This window comes from Pongo abelii, chromosome 5 (assembly GCF_028885655.2).
Source record: "Pongo abelii isolate AG06213 chromosome 5, NHGRI_mPonAbe1-v2.0_pri, whole genome shotgun sequence".
Classification (NCBI taxonomy): Eukaryota; Metazoa; Chordata; class Mammalia; order Primates; family Hominidae; genus Pongo; species Pongo abelii.
In genome coordinates, this window is record NC_071990.2 from 62,095,259 (window position 1) to 62,115,612 (window position 20,354).

Here is a 20,354-nt window from a genome sequence, read left to right on the forward strand (position 1 = left end):
GGCTTCTTTTCCTAGGTTGTGTGAGTTCCTCACCTGATTCATTATTTAAGAAAAGCAAAGACTTCTATTTTAATATTTTGCCTATTATACCAATCTACAGTTAAAATTTTACATTGGAAGATTATAAATTTTTAACATTTCACATCCAAATTAAATTACTGTTAGAATCAAAGATCTGAATTGGTCTTTTGGCTTTTATTTGCAATATTACCACTTGTATCTAAGTAAATGAAAACCACTTTTTTTCTACTTGTATAATTTGGTTTGGTTGAGTTTTTTTTTTTTTTTTTTTTTTAATTTGGACATTGGGAAATGTTGACAAAATCTTGTGAATTTCCATGATTTCAGAAGGTTGATCTTTGAAAATGTTAATGTCTTTGAGGAGTATGTAAAAAAAAAAAAGTATCAGAACATGAACAGAATTTAAATGTTTGGTTCAATTAAAGGTGTTAATCCCAGGATGTAACTTGTCTTAAGTCAAAACTTCAAGTATGTGAGTTCCCCTGGAAACTGTAATACTAGCCCTGCAATTTGAAGCTTGCATAATCAACTCATCAATTTATTTCTTTACTTTTTCTCCTCATAGACACAGGGTAAGAGAAAAAGATGATGGTCAGAGACCCCTTATATCATTGTCATCTTTACCAGTCATTAATGTCATTCAGTTAAGCTGCCTCCTGAGGATTCTTTGGTGAAACACCTTTTCTGATTCATTTGAAATTTTCCTGAACTAACAATACCTTGCAAAATGACTGGGGATTAATTAAAATTGTTATAGCTGCTGAACTTCAGTTGAACCTTTGTAGGGTTGTTACCTTGTGAACCTCCTCTAGAATCTCTACTGAGGATGATATAATTATTCCATTTAGGCATCTGCCAGATTCTATTTTATAATCTCACAAATTCTGTGTCCACTTATGCTAACTAATCAGTTAAAGACAATTTTCTCTAAAGACTTTTATCTTTTATCTTAGTTCTACTAAGTCACACATATTCTACTATTTTATTTTCACAATTCAAAATCAGCATTTCTTCTGATTTAGACTGCAACAATGCTAAAATAATATTAATATTGTTTGTAAATGCTGGAGGATTATTCTAATTATATATTTCTCTTTATTTTTTTTTTTGAGACGTAGTCTCGCTCTGTCACCCAGGCTGGAGTACAGTGGCACGATCTCGGCTCACTGTAAGCTCCACCTCCCGGGTTCATGCCATTCTCCTGCCTCAGCCTCCTGAGTAGCTGGGACTACAGGCGCCCACCACCATGCCTGGCTAATTTTTTGTGTTTTTAGTAGAGACAGGGTTTCTCCATGTTAGCCAGGATGGTCTCGATCTCCTCACCTTGTGATCCACTGTCCTTGGCCTCCCAAAGTGCTCGGATTACAGGCATGAGCTGCAGCGAGGAAGAAGCAGAGGAAGAAGTAGGCTGCCATCTTTGATGTTTTGCAGCTTTCACTGGTGATACCTTCAGGTATGGGAAAATCTGAGGCAACTAGGGTCTGGAGCAGACCCCAAGCAAACTGCAGCAGGACTATAGATGAGTGGCCTGACCATAAAAAACAAATAAACAAGCAAACAAACAGAAAACAACAATAACATCGACAAAAAGAACCCACAAAAACGCCATTCAAAGGTTTGCAACCTCAAAGACCAAAGGTAGATAAGGCCACAAAGATGAGAAAGAATCAATGTAAAAATGCTGAAAACCGAAAAAGCCAGAGAGCCTCTTCTCCAAATGACCACAACTCCTCTCCAAGGAGGTCAAGGAACTGTGCTGAGGCTGAAATGGCTGAATTGACAGAAGTAGCCTTCAGAAGGTATGTAATAACAAACTTTGCAAAGCTAAAGGAGCAAGCTGTAAACCAATTGCAAAGAAGCTAAGAATTATAATAAAAAATGTAGAAGCTGCACTGCACTCCAGCCTGGCAACAGAGAAAGACTCCATCTCAAAAATGAACAAACAAGCAAACAACAATACAGAAGCTGATAAGCAGAATAGCCAGTCTAGAGAGGAACATAACTGACCTGATGGAGCTGAAAAACTCAATATGAGAAAGTCACAATGCAATCACAAGTATCAATAGCAGAACAGACTGAGTGGATGAAAGAGAGAGCTTGAAGACTATCTTTTGAAACAAGACAGGCATACAAGAATAGAGATAAAAGAATGAAAAAGAATGAACAATACCTCTGACTAATATGGGATTATTTAAAGAGAGCAAACCTATGATTGATTGGGGTACCTGAAAGAGAGGGAGAATGGAGCAAAGTTGGAAAACTTGAATATCATCCAGAAGAACTTCCCCAACCTAGCAACACAGGCCAATATTCAAATTCAGGAAATGTAGAGAATCCCAGTAAGATACTCCATGAGAAGATCAACCCCCAAACACATAATCATCAGATTTTCCAAGGTTGAAGTGAAAGAAAAGTAATTTAAGGGCAAGCCAGAGAGAAAGACCAGGTCACCTGCAAAGCAAAGCCTATCACACTAGTGGAGAACCGCTCAGTGGAAATCCTATAAGCCAGGAGAGATTGGGGGCCAATATTCAATATTGTTAAAGAAAAGAACTTCTAATCCAGAATTTCATATCTGACCAAACTAAGCTTCATAAGTGATGGAGAAATAAGATCATTTTCAGACAAGCAAATGTGGAGGGAATTTGTCACCACCAGGGCTATATCACAAGAGCTCCTTAAAAATAGACTAAATATGGAAAGAAAAAACCATTACCAGCCACTGTAAAAACACACTGAAGTACAGACCAGTGATACTATGAAGCAACCATGTGAACAGTCTACAAAATAATCAGCTAGCATCATGATGAAAGGATCAAATTTACATATAACAATACTAACTTTAAAGGTAAATGGACTCATTGCCCCAATTAAAAGACACAGAATGGCAAGCTGGATAAAGAGCCTAGACCCATAGGTATGTTGTCTTCAAGAGACCCATCTCATGTGCAAAGACACACATAGGCTCAAAATAAAGGGATGGAGAAGAATTTACCAAGCAAACGGAAAACAAAAAAGCAGGAGTTGTAATCCTACTTTCTGACAAAATAGACTTCAAACCAACAAAGATCAAAATGGACAAAGAAAGGCAATACATAATGGTAAAGGGTTAAACTCAACAAGAAGAGCTAACTATCACAAATATATATGCACCCAGTACAGGAGCATCCAGATTCATAAAACAAGTTCTTAGAGACCTACAAGGAGACTTAGGACTCCCATACAATAGTAGTGGGAGACCTTAACATTGCACTGACAATATTAGACAGATCATCTAAACAGAAAATTAACAAAGATATTCAGGACCTGAACTCAGCTCTGTATCAAGTGGACCTGATAGATATATACAGAAATCTCCACCCCAAAACAGGGGCATATACATTCTTCTCATCACGACATGGCACTTATTCTAAAATTGAGCACATAATCAAGTAAAAATTCCTCAGCAAATGCAAAAGAACTGAAATCATAACAGTGTCTCAGACCACAGTGCAATCAAATTCGATCTCAAGATTAAGAAATTCACTAAAAATCACACAACTACATGGAAATTGAACAACTGATCCTGAATGACTTTTGGGTAAATAAGGCAGAAATTAAGAAGTTTTTTTGAAACTAATGAGAACAAAGAGACAATGTACCAGAATCTTTGGGACACAGCTAAAGCAGTGTTAAGAGGGAAATTTATAGTAATAAATGCCCATATTTAAAAGCTAGAAATATCTCAAGTCAACAACCTAACATCTCAACTAAAAGAACTAGAGAACCAAGAGCAAACAAACCCCAAAGCTAGTAGGAGACAGGAATAACCCAGATGAAAGTGGAACTAATGGAGATAGAGACAGGAAAAGCCCTTCAGAAAAAAATGAATCCAGGAGCTGGTTTTTTGAAACCATTAAAAAAATAGATAAACTGCTATCTAGACTAATAAAGAAGAAAAGAGAAAATAATCAAATAAACACAATCAGAAATGATAAGGGGGATATCACCACTGACCCCACAGGAACACAAACGACCATCAGAGAATACTATAAACACCTCTATGCACATAAACTAGACAATCTAGAAGAAACGCATAAATTCCTGGACACATATGCCTTCACAAGACTAAGCCAGGAAGAAATTTTATGCCTGAATAGACCAATAATGAGTTCTGAAATTGAGGCAGTAATAAACAGCCCACCAACCAAAAAAATCTCAGGACCAGAATCTCAGATAGATTCACAGCTGAATCCTACCAGAGGTACAAAGATGAACTAGTAGCGTACTGAAAGTATTCCAAAAAATTGAAAAGGAGGGACTCCTCCTAAACTCATTCTATGAGGCTGGCATCATCCTGATGACAAAACCTGGCAGAGATACAAGAAACAAAGAAAACTTCAGGCCAATATCCCTGCTGAACATCAATGCAACAATCCTCAATAAAATACTGGAAAACTGAATCCAGCAGCACATCAAAAAACTTATTTAACATGATCCAGTTGGCTTCATCCCCAGGATGCAAGGTTGGTTCAACATACAGATATCAATAAATTTGGTTCATCACATAAACAGAACTAATAGATGCAGAAAAGGCCTTCAATAAAATTCAACATCCCTTCATTTTAAAAACTCTCAATAAATGAGGTATTAAAGGAACATACCTCAAAATAATATGAGTCAGATATAACAAACTCACAGCTAATATCATACTAAATGGGCAAATGCTGGAAGCATTCCCCTTAAAAACTGGCACAAGACAAGGATGCCCTTTCTTACCACTCTTATTCAACTTAGTACTGGAAGTTCTGGCCAGGGCAATCAGGCAAGAGAAAGAAACAAAGCGTATTCAAATAGGGAGAGAAGAAGTTGAACTCTCTTTATTTGCAGATGACATAATCCTATATCCAGAAAACTCATCATCTCAGCCAAAAAGCTTCTTAATCTAATAAGCAACTCCAGCAAAGCCTCAGGATACAAAATCAGTGTGCAAAAATTACTAGCATTCGTATACACCAACAATAGACAAGCAGAGAGCCAAATCATGAATAAACTCCCATTGATCACTGTCACAAAAAGAATAAAATATCTAGAAATACAGCTACAAAGGGAAGTGACGGATCTCTTCAAGGAGAACTACAAACCACTGCTCAAGGAAATCAGAGAGGAAGCAATAAATGGAAAAAACATTCCATGTTTATGGATAGGAAGAATCAATATCATGAAAATGACCATAGTGCCCAAAATAATTTATAGATTCAATGCTATTCCCATTAAACTACCATTGACATTCTTCACAGAATTAGAAAAATATTTTAAAATTCATATGGAACCAAAAAGAGCCTGAATAGCCAAGAGAATCCTAAGCAAAGAGAACAAAGCTAGAGACATCACGCTACCTGAATTCAAGCTATAGTACAAGTCTACAGTAACCAAAACAGCACAATACTGGTACAAAAACAAACATATAGAACAATGGAACAGAATGAAGAACTCAGAAATAAGACCACACACCTACAACCATCTGATCTTCTGATCTTCAACAAACCTGACAAAAACAAGCAATGGGGAAAGGGTTACCTACTTAATAAATGGTTCTGGTAGAACTGTCTAGCCGTATGGAGAAAATTGAAACTGGACCCTTTCCTTACACCATATACAAAAATTAACTCAAGGTAAATTAAATGCTTAAATGTAAAATCCAAACTATAAAAACTCTAGAAGAAGAGCTAGGCAATACTATTCAGGACATAGACACAGGCAAAGATTTCATGCTGAAAATGCCAAAAGCAATTGTGACAATGGCAAAAATTGACAAATGGAATCTAACTAAAAAGCTTCTTCTGCACAGCAAAAGAAACTATCATCAGAACGAACAGATAATCTACAGAATGGAAGAAAAATTTTGCAACCTATCCATATGTCAAAGGTCTAATATCCAGAGTCTACAAGGACCTTAAACAAATTTACAGGAAACAAACAACCCCATTAAAAACTGGGCAAAGGACCTGAACAGATACTTCTCAAAATAATACATATATGTGACTAACAAACATGAAAAAAGCTTAACATCACTGATCATTAGAGAAAAATCAAAACCAAAATGAGATAACATCTCACACCAGTCAAAATTGCTATTATTAAAAAGTCAAAAAACATGCTCGTGAAGTTGCAGGCAAAAAGAAACACTTTTACACTGTTGGTGGGAGCATAAATTAGTTCAACTATTGTGGAAGACAGTGGATTGATTTCTCAAATATTGAGAAGCAGAAATACCCTTTGACCCAGCAATCCCACTACTGGGTATATACCCAAAGTAATATAAATCATTTTATTATAAAGATACATGCACACATATGTTCACTGAAGCACTATTCACAATAGCAAAGACATGGAATCAACCTAAACCTAAACGCCCAACAATGATAGACTGGATATAGAAAATGTGGTACATATACACCATGGAATACTATGCAGCCATAAAAAGGAATGAGATTCTGTTCTTTTGCAGGGACATGGATGAAATTGGAAGCCATTATCCTCAGCAAACTAATGCAGGAACAGAAAACCAAAAACCACATATTCTCATTTATTAACAGGCAGCTAAATGATGAGAACACATGGAAACATGGGGGGAGCAAGACACACTGGGGCCTCTTGGAGGGGGGTTGTGGAGGGAGGGAGGGCATCAGGAAGAATTGCTAATGGATGCTGGGCTTAATACCTAGGTGATGGGATAATCTGTGCAGCAAACCAGCATGGCACTTGTTTACCTATGTAATACACCTGAACATCCTGCACATGGACTCCCGAATTTAAAATAAAAGTTGAAGAAAAAAAATATCTAGCTACAAAGATATTAATCACATATTTGTTTAAAGTTATGAAAAATTGAAAATAACTTAAACATTCAACTGTACTAGAATGATTAAATTGTGATCAAATCATACAATGAAACAACGTACAGCCATTAAAGATTATGTTGTAGACATTCATTTATTAACATAGATAGATGTTCTTATGTGCTGGAGAGTTAAAGTTAAATTTCAAAACAGTTTGCAGTATATGATTTCAAATGTAGGTAGATGTATTAACACACATGAAAGACAGATAAAAAGATGATACATTGATAAGTAGATACTCCAAAAATGTTCACAACAGCTGTTTCTGGGTGACTGTATTTATCTTCTTCTTTTTTACTATATTTTCTTTTTAAAAAAGCTTTTAAGTTCAGGGATACAAGTGAAGGTTTGTTATTAAATTAGTTCAGCCATTGTGGAAGACAATGTAATCATTCTTCAAAGACCTAAAGCCATAAATACCATTCTACCCAACAATCCCATTATTGGGCATATACCAAAAGGAATATAAATCATTCTGTTATAAAGACACATGCACTTGTATGTTTACTGCAGCACTAGTCACAATAGCAAAGACGTGGAATCAACCTAAATGCCCATCACTGATAGACAGGATAAAGAAAATGTGGTAGATATATGCCATGGAATACTAGGCAGCCATAAAAAATAATGAGATCACGTCCTTTTTAGGCACATGGATGGAGCTGTGGGCCATTATCCTTAGCAAACTAACACAGGAACAGAAAACAAAATACCACATATTCCCACTTGTAAGTGGGAGCTAAATGATGAGAACACATGGGCACATAGAGGGGAACAACACACACTAGGGCCTTTTGGCCTTCAGGAGGAGGGAAAGGATCAGGAAAAAGAACTGATGGTACAAGGCTTAATACCTGGGTGATGAAATAATCTGTACAACAAACCGCCATGACAGAGGAATGTTTTCATTTCACTTGGGTAAATACCAAAGAGAAGAATTGCTGGGTCATATGGTAAATGTAAGTCAACTTTATAAGCAACTGCCTAATTGTTTTCCAAAGTGGTTTACAGTTTTACATCCCTATCAGCAATATATGAGCATTGCAGTTGCTCCACATCCTCACTAACATTTATTTGATAATTCAATCTGTTTAATATTAGCCATTCCACAATCTTTGTACTAGTATCTAATTGTAGTTTTAATTTCAATTTTCCTAATGAATAATGATGTTGAACATATTTTTAGACTCTTATTTGCAATTTGTATATCTTCTTTGGTGAAATGTCTGTTCAAATTTTTTTGCCCATTTTTAAAAGTCAGGTTATTTATCTGATTCTAAAGTTTTAGATACAATCAAAGATATTCTTTAGAAATATATGTTTTGCTAATATTGCTTCACAGTTTGTAGCTTGCCATTTTATTTAATAACAGTATCTTTTAGAGAACAAAATTTAATTTTGATAAAACACAATTGATTAAAAAATAACCTAAAGGCAGGCATTGAACACCTTATCTAATAAGAACTCTAGTGTGTATCTGTTTCTATTAGAAATTGGCATGATATTAAAAAATTATTTTCATAGTTTTCTGAAAAAATAGTTTACTAATTAGTGAATTTACTCATTTTCATTTATTTATTTAACAAATCTTTACTGAGAACCTCTAGTGTTTCAGAAACTATACTAGTATTGAGGATAAAATTTTGACTAAAATACACATTTTATCATTATTGTAATATAGACATTGGTATCACTGCAACTAATTTCATCACCTACTTTCTTTGTCCCTCTGGCTTAACAGTAAAGTATCAGAGAAGCACATAAATATTCTGTTAGTAAATATGATATATGTAATTCTGAATTTTGTATTCTCTTTGAGGAATGAGGCTCTTATTTTGTATCCCCATGGTGTAGAACATATTAGGCTCGACATTCACATACTCAACAATTATCCCTTCAGTGCATACCCCATGAAAGACCTTGTACCTAGCATTGTGAAAGAGATGAGGCTGTATTAGAAAAAGATTTGGAACAAATAACGAAAATGATAGGGGACATGTACACAAATAATCCCAATGTAAAGCAGAGAAGTAAATGCTATAGAAAAGTAAATATATGGTGCTATTGGAATTCAGGGCAGAAACAGATTATTCCCCACAACACAATAAAGAAAAGACTTTTTAGAAGAGTTGGCTTTTGAGTTGGGGCTGGAAGGATGGGAAGAATTTAGCTATAAAAATTGAGTGGATAGGAAGGGAAACAGGGAAGGCAGCAGAAGTGTGTAGAAAATGTCCCTTTACATAGAAATTATACTTTATTAAAGCAAGTTTTATTCTAAAATTATTGTATACAGCCATTACATATATGTATGTATGTGTGTGTATGTTCAACAATTCTAACATTCATTTTTCAGATATTCAGAGCTAAATTATCTTAATCTCATATTTTTCTTCTTGTTTCTTAGGGTCAGTTAAGCCCACTTAAATCTCACCAGAAGAGAGAAAGTCCCCCATTTTCAGAAAATTATTCCAAAATTTCTTCTATTTAATTGTAGCTCTACAGAGCTGCATCAAGGAATTATTTTAGTCTATTCTAATTGTGTTTGTCGAGTGTAACTACACTTTCTATCAAGGGTTTCTGAAACTAGTTATGGAACTTTGTTATCACTATTTTTATGTGCCAATGTATAATGATAAACTAACAATTTGATTGAAAATATTAGCAGACAGTTTAAATATGTAGCCAATTTGCATATAATACTCTGTTCAGTATATGTAATGTGATGCAAAACTTACCCTAAGCCTAAATAACTGTGTTGTTTTCCAATATGTAATTGGGACAATTAAGATATTACAGCAAAAGCTCTTGGCTCATGATGGCTTCTCTATTTAGCTTACTACAAATTAACCAATTATTCAGTGTCAGCGATGGTCATTTCTACAGTGATAACTTAAATCATAGTTTTAAAGATATCAGTTCACACTCATCTTATTTCTAATTGCCCACAGTATTCCTTCTAAATAAAATTTCTCTTCAATAATTTTACTGTGCTGTCACTCAGGCCACGGAAAATCCAAACTTCCACAATACATGTAGATTTATTCTAATTCATAATGACCTTAAATTTGTTTTCTTCTTTGCCACTTCTCCTCACTCAAATATTACTTAAGTCCTAAAGGAGGTTTATTGCCAATAAAGTTGGTCAAGAAATGATCAATGCTATAATTATTTTGCAACAGTAAGGTCCATTGGCTTCTGTCAATCACATAAATGGGAAACTCACTTAACTCATATACCCCCTGTATTTTCCTGTGAAATTTGTAACATTTTTAATAAAAAAAAGTGGGTGATTGAATTTTCTAAAAATGCATTTTTTTACACCTATTTTCTTCATAGTTAACAAAAATAAAAACCACACTCAAAACGTTACATTATTGTATTGCTTCTTCTTACAAGGTGTTCTAGAGAAGGTAAAACCGTGGTAACGAAAAACAGATAGTTGGTTTCCAGGGCCTGAGGGTGAGAGAGAAGTTGACTACAAAGGGCCATGAAGAAGAATTTTTGGATGGTGAAAATGCTCTATATCTTAATTTCGGTGGTCATTACACAGTAGTTTGCATCTGCCAAATGTATATAGCTGTATTCTAAATGGGTAAATTTCATCATATATAAATAACATCTCAATAAATCTGACTTTGAAGACGTAAAAAATCATTTATATCACAAATTTTGGGTCAATCTAACCAGATATATTCAACAATCAATATGAGATCTATCAAGAAAGCAAAGGAATTCTTGATTCCCTAAGATGTTTCAGCAATTTCCCTCTTTCCAGAGTACTAATGACATTTTATTATCTTTTACAAATAAATGTGATATTTTAGGAAAAAAAAGCTACATTGAATAAGTGCCTTACTTTTATTATTGTCTTTTAAAAAATCTAAAAATAACATTTAGTTAAATACAAGCTTATTTAACGAGTTGATTGGTTGCCATAATCATCTAATCTTAGAATGACACACTACTATTTCTTTGTTTGCAGTTGCAAGGTTATCATAGTTTAACTCTCACAGTCTGGTAAGCAACTTAATAATTCAGAGAGATAATGGAGAAAAAAACACTACTAGAAATTCTCACATGATATAATTGACATTCAGATTCAAGAAACAAAATTGATTAGAGATAATCCTGAGAAGGTTGCTTTAGATAGCAAATGCCTTACCTTTGTGTTTGGGTCGGATAGCTGTTATCATAGGCCTCATAGGTCTGGTCATCATATTCACCCCCGTAGCCATCATCATAACCCTGAGACAAAAAATGGTAGAAACACCTGTTAGCAGTCAATTTGATTAACTTTGATCTGTTTTCAGTTAGCACAATTTTATACAATGTGATCTTGGTTTAGATTTCATGTTGGGTAAGTAACCATATATCACATTTTACTAGATTAATGATTCTCACATAAACTTAAATAATATTTCATGGATCAGGTATCGATGTTTATTAAACTCAGCATATCATTGAAGCAGCAATACCTACTCTACGACTTATTTAGAATTTTCATCAATAATCATGACTAAGAAATTCAAAATAAGTTTTTCCATTTGGGTATACAAGAACAACTGTGATAACTTTATGGTGGTGTTAACATGTTTGTTACTATCCCACTGGGAATTTTTTCTTCTCCTTTTAATAATCATAATTAAGATAGAAACTATAAACTACAGGATCCTTAAATTGTAGTCAACTTTCAGTAAAAATTATGGAGTCATTACTGATTAAATAAATAAATAAAAGAAAAAAAGAGGGAAGAAAAAAGGAAACATGGAGTGAAATAAAGACTTTGTGGCTGGGCCTGGCGGCTCATGCCTGTAATCCCAGCACTTTGCGTGGCCAAGGTGGGCAGATCAGCTGAGGTCAGGAGTTCGAGATCAGCCTGGCCAACATGGTGAAACCCCATCTCTACTAAAAAATACAAAAAAATGTAGCCAGGCATGGTGGTGTGCACCTGTAATCCCAGCTACTCAGGAGGCTGAGGCATGAGAATCACTTGAACCTGGGAGGCAGAGGTTGCAATGAGCTGAGATTGTGCCATTGCACTCTAGCCTGGGCAACAAGCGTGAAACTCCATCTCAAAAAAGAAAAAAAAAAGACTTTGTGTACATTATATGATTTTTAAATCTCATAAGTAAAATAACGTTGTGTGATGAGATTTATTACTCGAGTAAATTACACTAACAAAGCTAACGCAGATTTGTCATAGCAGCATGTTCAAACAAGCTAGTAATTATACATTCCAGTTATCAATCACTCTGAATGATTTAGTTTTGTTTCTCTTTGTGGTCATCAATTTTAAACACCAGCCAACCATCTCGATTATTCCCTACTTCTGGAAAAACCTTCAGGTTTTCTGTGCCTTGTGCTGGCGCATCTCTTTCCCTGGAATACACTTCCACCCTACCCTACCACTTCATAAATTCTTTTCAGTCTGGAGGCTTACAAATGTGTCTTTATCTTGTTCAGGAGTTTCAATAGAAAATACCTACATGTGAAATCTTTGACATTAATCTTGACTAACACTTTTAAGCCCATTTAATGAAAAGACTAATATATTTATCAACTTAAGAAACTTCTAAAAATTTTATTTCCTTATTTCTTAATTTTCATGTGGCCTTACCATCATACAATGCTATTATTTACATATGAAGCTTTCTGAATCTAACTTCCATCTCTTGTCGTTTTTCATTATATTTTTGCTCTGAAGTATGAAATAGTTTCTCTATTTGTTCCTTGAATACCCTAATTAGTTCCTATTGAGTTAAATTTTGTTTAATGTTCTAAAGTTAATTTTAGTATTTATAAAATAATTACATGCAGATTATTTAGAAATAATACAAACAAGCTTATGTCCCCAAAATAGTAGTTCCTTGTCTTGTTCTCCTTTAACCTTCAGCTCTCTTTCAGTATTTTCATCTATTATTTTAGTATTTATTTTTGTGTTATTAAGTAATATAGGTAAGTTATTGTTGTTGGATTTATAAATTTTGTCATTTTCTATTGGCTGTCCATTCAGGTTGTTAAATTCAGTTCTATTATTTCCCTTACTTATCTTCCCAATATAGTTTAATCATAATTTTTTATTAGTCAATATTAATAGTTTTGAGTGAGAATACATAATTGTATCCTCTTATGACATAAATTATTTAATATAATTATTTTTATTCTCATACACCTGTTCCTTTCTTCCACCGTTAATAATTGTTCATTCATCTTATTATTTTCTTGGTTTTCCAAATATTTAGAAATGTCTTCATCAATTGTCCCAATGGTCATATTAAACTAGCAGTAATATTTCTAAAATTCAAAGACATCAGCTCATCCATAATGTTTTTATGTGTAACATGGAGACTATCACCTGAAGAACCGTGTCATTGTGCTCTGGTCCACATTGATGAATTTCTAGGCCTGAAGGCCAAGGTGTTTTCCTAAGGCCTCTTTCACCATTGTTGGTAGTGAATTTTTCCTTTGGCCAGATTCCATCTTTTCCTTGCTTTAATTTCTTGCTGAAACATCTCTTTCAATAACCTCTGTTAAGAGATATTTTGGAGAAAAGTATTTTGATTCTTTCTTGCTTAGCTTTACACAACCCCCCTACTCACTGTAGTTTTTGTTTTTATTTTTTTGGTGATAAATTTCAATTATACAAAAGTTGGAACAAGATGTTAATGGAAACTCATCTACCCTTCACCTAGATTCAACAATTTTTGACATTTTGTCTCATTTGTGTTATCTTATATATACATTTTTTAAGAAACCATTTGCCAATTAGTTCCAGAAACATGATATTTTATCCCTAAATACTTCAGCTTCTATCTCCTGAGTGTAGGGACATTCTTCTACATAAATGCATTATTATTACTCCTTAAAAATCACAATAAATTCAAATTACTGTGAAGTCCCCATTTAAATTTCTACAATTGTCCCAAGCATTTATGAATTTTGTAGCTATTTTAGTCTTGCATAGCTATTTTTTAAAAATTAGAACCCAATAAAGAATTTTGAATTGCATTTGATGATTATATCTGTTTAGTGTTTTTAGAGCTAGCATAGTTCTCCAACCTTTTATTGCTTCCCAAAATATTAACTTTTTTGAGTGGTCCAAACCAACTGTTTTGTACACCATCCCACATTCTGCATTTGTCTGATTATTCTCATAATTACATTCAGATTTAATATTTTTGAAAGAATGTTACATATGTGATATTATATTGTACATTTATGTTACTGGAAATTTTTAAATTGTCTCATACTTAATTGGTTGGGTAGAGAGGTCTACGCTGAAAAAAAATGACTTTTAATCAGAATTTTGAGAGTTTTGGTACAATATTTTTTACTATTCCATGTTAAAGTTGAGAATTCCTATTACTTACATGTGACCTAGATTTGTTTTGTCTCTTTTTTATTTCTTCTGGATGCTTTTACAATTTTTATCTCTGCTGTTCTGAAATTACAGAATGCAATGCCTTTGTGTGTGTGTTTCTTTTCATTCATTGTGTTGGGTGCTCAATGAGCTCTTTCAATCTAGAGGCTTATATTCTTCAGTTGTGGAAAATGTCTCTCCATTTTTTTTCTTTCTTTCTTTCTTTTTTTTTTCTTTTTAAATAACCCTTACTAGTGAGATTGAGTCTTCTTGGTTGGCACAGTAAATTTACTTTTTTGTCCTATATGATATCTCTTATTCTTTTTACATTACTTCACACACACACACACACACACACACACAAACAACTGTTAGGATGTGGAGTGGATGTTTTGTGTTCTCAGGTATAGTTTAAGCATCCCATCCTTAGCCCAAGGTCTCATCTCCTTTGTGGTGGGACAAGGGTAATACCATAATTGGAGCTTTCTGGAGCTGCAAGATTCAGGGAAGTCCAGCACTCTATCTTGAGGATCTGCCTGGTCAGTTATGAGGACATCCACAGGTGTTCCAAGGGGTGCAAACTTCTTTTTAGGAATTGGGTTTTTGGTCCTTCACCAAGATTATAAAAATATGGCTTCACTCACCTTTATTTCTTATGCAGGACTCAAGATCTCCAGCTTCCAACAGGAGGCAAGGCAGTTTTAATTTGTTTGTTTTGTTTCACTTTATTTTTGTGTTTCTGTTTCTGAGCAGGGAGGTACAAGAACCAGGGATGGGAGTAGGTACATGTCTTTAGGGCTCCAGGGCTCCTGAAATCCCTATGTTTCCCCCATTTCCATCTGTTGAAATGCTACTGATTCCTCAAGGTCATTTTACATAATATCATCTTTAGAAATCTTTTCCTCCTTCTAACAACCATATATTAACCCTTAGTTCCCCGAATTCCAATAGCCTGTTTTCTCTCATTGTTCTTAAAATACCTAAACATATACTGTATTTATTTTTCTATAATTTTCTCTCTTTTTAGAATTTAAGTTTCTGAAAAGCAAGGACTATATCATAGTTTATAACCTTTTTGATGTATTGTAGTACTTAGCATAGTTTATTCCATAGAATAGTCATTTAACAAATATATATTGAATTGTTTAATTAGCCAAAGGAGACTACTCTTATCCACTGTAGATATGGATTAACACAAATTAATCACAGCTAAAAGATAAATGTTTCAAATGATAAATATATAGAGCTATTATCTATATTTATGAAGAATATCTTTACTATTTGGCCCAGGAAGATTATTTCATTTTACTCCCTCACTTACTTTTTTACTTCTTTAAATGTTACACAGAAAATCCCCAGAGTAGATAGAAATCTTTCTTGTTAACCTAAACTTTCATAAAGCATACAGTGCAATGTTCCCCAAATAGCTGTACTTACTGTAAAAGGGAGAGTAAATGGGCATATTTTTCTAATACTTGATATATTTTTAAAACCATCTTTTTATTAAGAAATATGTATACACATAAATATTTGTAAATATATATGTACGTATGTAAACGTATAGTACTACAAAACAGTAAACTATCATTAGACAACCGTTACAAAATGAAAAGCATAACAACGTTTAAGATGTCAACACTGCATCCTAAATGTTAAAAACAGACTGTAAGTTATTCATTGGTATATCCTTATTGCATAAATCAGATCGTTTTCCTAATGCCAGCACTAAGGAAGTAGTAGGTGGATTTCTGAAGAAGCGAGAAAAAAGCAAGAGTGTTCTAGCAGCTAGGGTAGGGAGAGAAAACCGAAGAGCCATAAAAGGCATGGACTCCAGCTTTATTCGGTCTGCATTCAAATCCTGAATCCTAATAAGATTCCCAGATGTGGAAACTCATAAGACGTAGGGAAGAGTAAATGTAGAACATGGAATGTTTTACATAATACAGTTTTTATTAAGACCAATAAAGTTGTAGAAAAAGAAAACCATAATTCCAGGAAACCATATTTACGTGGTTTTTTTTTTTGATCATAAAGATAAGCAAATGTGTTTATTACTTCGAATTTTCCACAGTAACTTGAAGCCATCTATGTACCCATCTCCAATTCCATCGCTTCCCCCACTACCACCAGAGATAACCATGGTTCTGAAATTTCCTTTGTTTTATACTCTTGCCACATATATATGTATTACTAAAAGAGAAATAGTCTTGCTCTGCATGCTTTTGAACTTCATATAGTTGGAATCATATTGCATTTATTCTTCTTTTTTTATTTTTATTTTATTATTATTATACTTTAAGTTTTAGGGTACATGTGCACAATGTGCAGGTTAGTTACACATGTATACATGTGCCATGCTGGTGTGCTGCACCCATTAACTCATCATTTAGCATTAGGTATATCTCCTAAAGCTATCCCTCCCCCCTCCCCCCACCGCACAACAGTCCCCAGAGTGTGATGTTCCCCTTCCTGTGTCCATGTGTTTTCACTGTTCAATTCCCACCTATGAGTGAGAATATGCGGTGTTTGGTTTTTTGTTCTTGCCATAGTTTACTGAGAATGATGATTTCCAATTTCATCCATGTCCCTACAAAAGGACATGAACTCATCATTTTTGATGGCTGCATAGTATTCCATGGTGTATATGTGCCACATTTTCTTAATCCAGTCTATCATTGATGGACATTTGGGTTGGTTCCAAGTCTTTGCTATTGTGAATAGTGCCGCAATAAACATATGTGTGCATGTGTCTTTATAGCAGCATGATTTATAGTCCTTTGGGTATAGACCCAGTAATGGGATGGCTGGGTCAAATGGTATTTCTAGTTCTAGATCCCTGAGGAATCGCCACACTGACTTCCACAAAGGTTGAACTAGTTTACAGTCCCACCAACAGTGTAAAAGTCTTCCTATTTCTCCACATCCTCTCCAGCACCTGTTGTTTCCTGACTTTTTAATGATTGCCATTCTAACTGGTGTGTGATGGTATCTCATTGTGGTTTTGATTTGCATTTCTCTGATGGCCAGTGATGGTGAGCATTTTTTCATGTGTTTTTTGGCTGCATAAATGTCTTCTTTTGAGAAGTGTCTGTTCATGTCCTTTGCCCACTTTTTGATGGGGTTGTTTGTTTTTTTCTTGTAAATTTGTTTGAGTTCCTTGTAGATTCTGGATATTAGCCCTTTGTCAGATGAGTAGGTTGGGAAAATTTTCTCCCATTTTATAGGTTGCCTGTTCACTCTGATGGTAGTTTGTTTTGCTGTGCAGGAGCTCTTTAATCAATATTACGAAAATGGCCATACTGCCCAAGGTAATTTATAGATTCAATGCCATCCCCATCAAGGTACCAATGACTTTCTTCACAGAATTGGAAAAAAACTACTTTAAAGTTTATATGGAACCAAAAAAGAGCCTGTATGGCCAAGTCAATCCTAAGTCAAAAGAACGAAGCTGGAGGCATCATGCTACCTGACTTCAAACTATACTACAAGGCTACAGTAACCAAAACAGCATGGCACTGGTACCAAAACAGAGATATAGATCAATGGAACAGAATAGAGCCCTCAGAAATAATGCCACATATCTACAACTATCTCATCTTTGATAAACCTGAGAAAAACAAGCAATGGGGAAAGGATTCTCTATTTAATAAATGGTGCTGGGAAAACTGGCTAGCCATATGTAGAAAGCTGAAACTGGATCCCTTCCTTACACCTTATCCAAAAATTAATTCAAGATGGATTAAAGACTTAAACATTAGACCTAAAACTATAAAAACCCTAGAAGAAAACCTAGGCATTACCATTCAGGACATAGGCATGGGCAAGGACTTCATGTCTAAAACACCAAAAGCAGTGGTAACAAAAGCCAAAATTGACAAATGGGATCTAATTAAACTACGTGGTTTTCTTAAGTAAAAATATGCATTGTGCTGATGATGGTCTAAGATAAATCACTAAAATAGAGATGCTCCCTAAAAAGCCAGTCACTATCTGCCTGAGATTTAAGGTGAATATGAATATTCAATTAAGAAATCAAAACATAAAATCAAAAATTTTGAAATGATACTTTTTCCATTTTTGCTTTATTGTTTTTGCTGTTTGAAGACATTACTATCTTATTACATCCTGGCTTATTAGTATATTTCTACTAAAAATACTACTTTATTACTCAAGTTATCAGAGTCCCAATGTAGAATTTCCTCAAGTACAAAGAGCACATCTGATGTGTCCAGTAAAAGAAAACCTTTTAAATAAATTAACAATTTTAACTTTACTTTCTTCTAGCCATAGACAGATGATTTGATATCTCCAACAAAAAAGAAAATACTCAAGGAGATATGATTCATTCCTCTCTGGAACATGGTCATGAAAAATATCTCTTCTAAGATTTCTTTCTATCTGTGCAGTTATAAATTCCTTAGTTTTCTAGTGTTTGAGTCAAACAAGACAAGTCCTTATAGGATCCTTGTGAAACACAATCTTGGCTTCTTTCTGAGTCTTTGCTAAGTCCTCTACAATATACTTAAGGCACAATGTGAAGTGTGGGTCTAAAATGAAGGCCAGAGCTATAATGAAAGAAGGCAATTTCTTTGTAGCTTGCTATGAATTATAGACCACTTTACGCATTTGGGTATTGGGCAAACCAACATACAGGACAAATACGTGTTACCATAAACACATATCTTTACAAAATGAGCCCTTTCAAATCTACCCTGGAAAATGCATTTTTTGTCTTTAATATGCCTACTAATTTCTCAAATTAATGAGGTCATTGACTTAAACGCTTATTATTGAACTATGATTTCTATTCCAATTTTGGGTTGTCAAATCTAACTAATACTGGGTCTGCATATGAGCTTAAAATAATAGTAATTCATCAGATGTTATATTAACCACTGAATTACCTATTATCCAGGCATTAAACATAAGAGAAGATTCAGACATAAGTCCTGTCTTTAAGAAGTTCTTATCCAGTGTAGTTCTGGTAAATGCTTAATAATTGCCTCTCCAAAAAATTGTATGCACGTGTGTGTATGCACATATACATACAAATTCATTAAACCTTTTACTGACATAAAGCATATGATTTATAAATAAAATATAGAATTTATTATACATTCTATAAACATATAATTTCAGTGTGACTTGCAAGATTTTTTGCAAAATCCACTATAAGTTTTTATAATTGCATTGCCACTATAGAATCCCAATAAATCACAGCACAGATAAATGCTTGCTTATTATCTGATTCAGCAATGATGTCAATGTTATTGATAAACATGTATGGTTCCGACATGACTGTTATTTGACATTTTTATTTATGTTGACCAGTAAAATGAAAGTGAAATCTCAAATATATATGTCAGAATTTTACTTGTTTCTTAATGATAGGAGCAACTTTGCTCTGAATTAGACAATGGTTTTGACATACTGGAAGAATATTTCCTCAATTTCATGTTCCATTTACAATGTAAAGGTTATAGTAATAATACACTTTTAAATAAATAAAATGCTCTGAAACAGACAATGGTTTTGACATGCTGGAAGAATATTTCCTCAATTTTGTGTTCCATTTACAATGTTAAGGCTATACGTATAACTAACTTTTAAATAAAGTCTGCATTATTAACATTTTCTCCATAGCTTTCTTACATTTAGATAATGAATAAAACAAAACATCAAGTCCTGGCTTTTAGCATTTGCCAGTATCTGTAGTGTAAAAACTCTTATTACAAATGATTGTAAGCTATCACCACATTACCATTGAAAACAGACTTGGGAAGAGGTGAACATTAACACACCATTTTATGTTATTTCCACCAAACAGATACACTAGACATAAATAACTGAAAGACCACAGATTCTAACATAATACATACTGATGAGTCTGTAAATGTTTATCTTCAATATAATCTATTTCATTTAAAGTTGTGTGATTTAATTTTTAATAATGACTGTGCTTAACAATCAACTTACAAAATTCCTAAAAATTTTACAAGAAATCTTGTCAGACAGTATGAGTCACCTCTGCTCTTGGTTACTAGAAGATATCAACAAATGTATATGCAATTGAGATACCAAAGAAAGCACTT

At 34.0% G+C, this 20,354-nt stretch overlaps 1 protein-coding gene across 10 annotated transcripts in view; it reads right to left on the reverse strand.

Annotated features, from left to right (window-relative positions):
* Positions 1-20,354, reverse strand: part of KHDRBS2 (KH RNA binding domain containing, signal transduction associated 2) — a 651,287-nt gene that overhangs the window by 66,345 nt on the left and 564,588 nt on the right. For all 10 annotated transcript variants that reach the window (XR_002915471.3, XR_008526227.2, XR_008526228.1 and 7 more), the window contains one exon: positions 11,065-11,147. Coding sequence is in view for 3 of the 10 variants with exons in the window: in XM_024248863.2 (XP_024104631.1) it covers positions 11,065-11,147 (83 nt within the window). In the remaining 7 variants the exon portion in view is untranslated. The remainder of the gene's footprint in view (positions 1-11,064; positions 11,148-20,354) is intronic.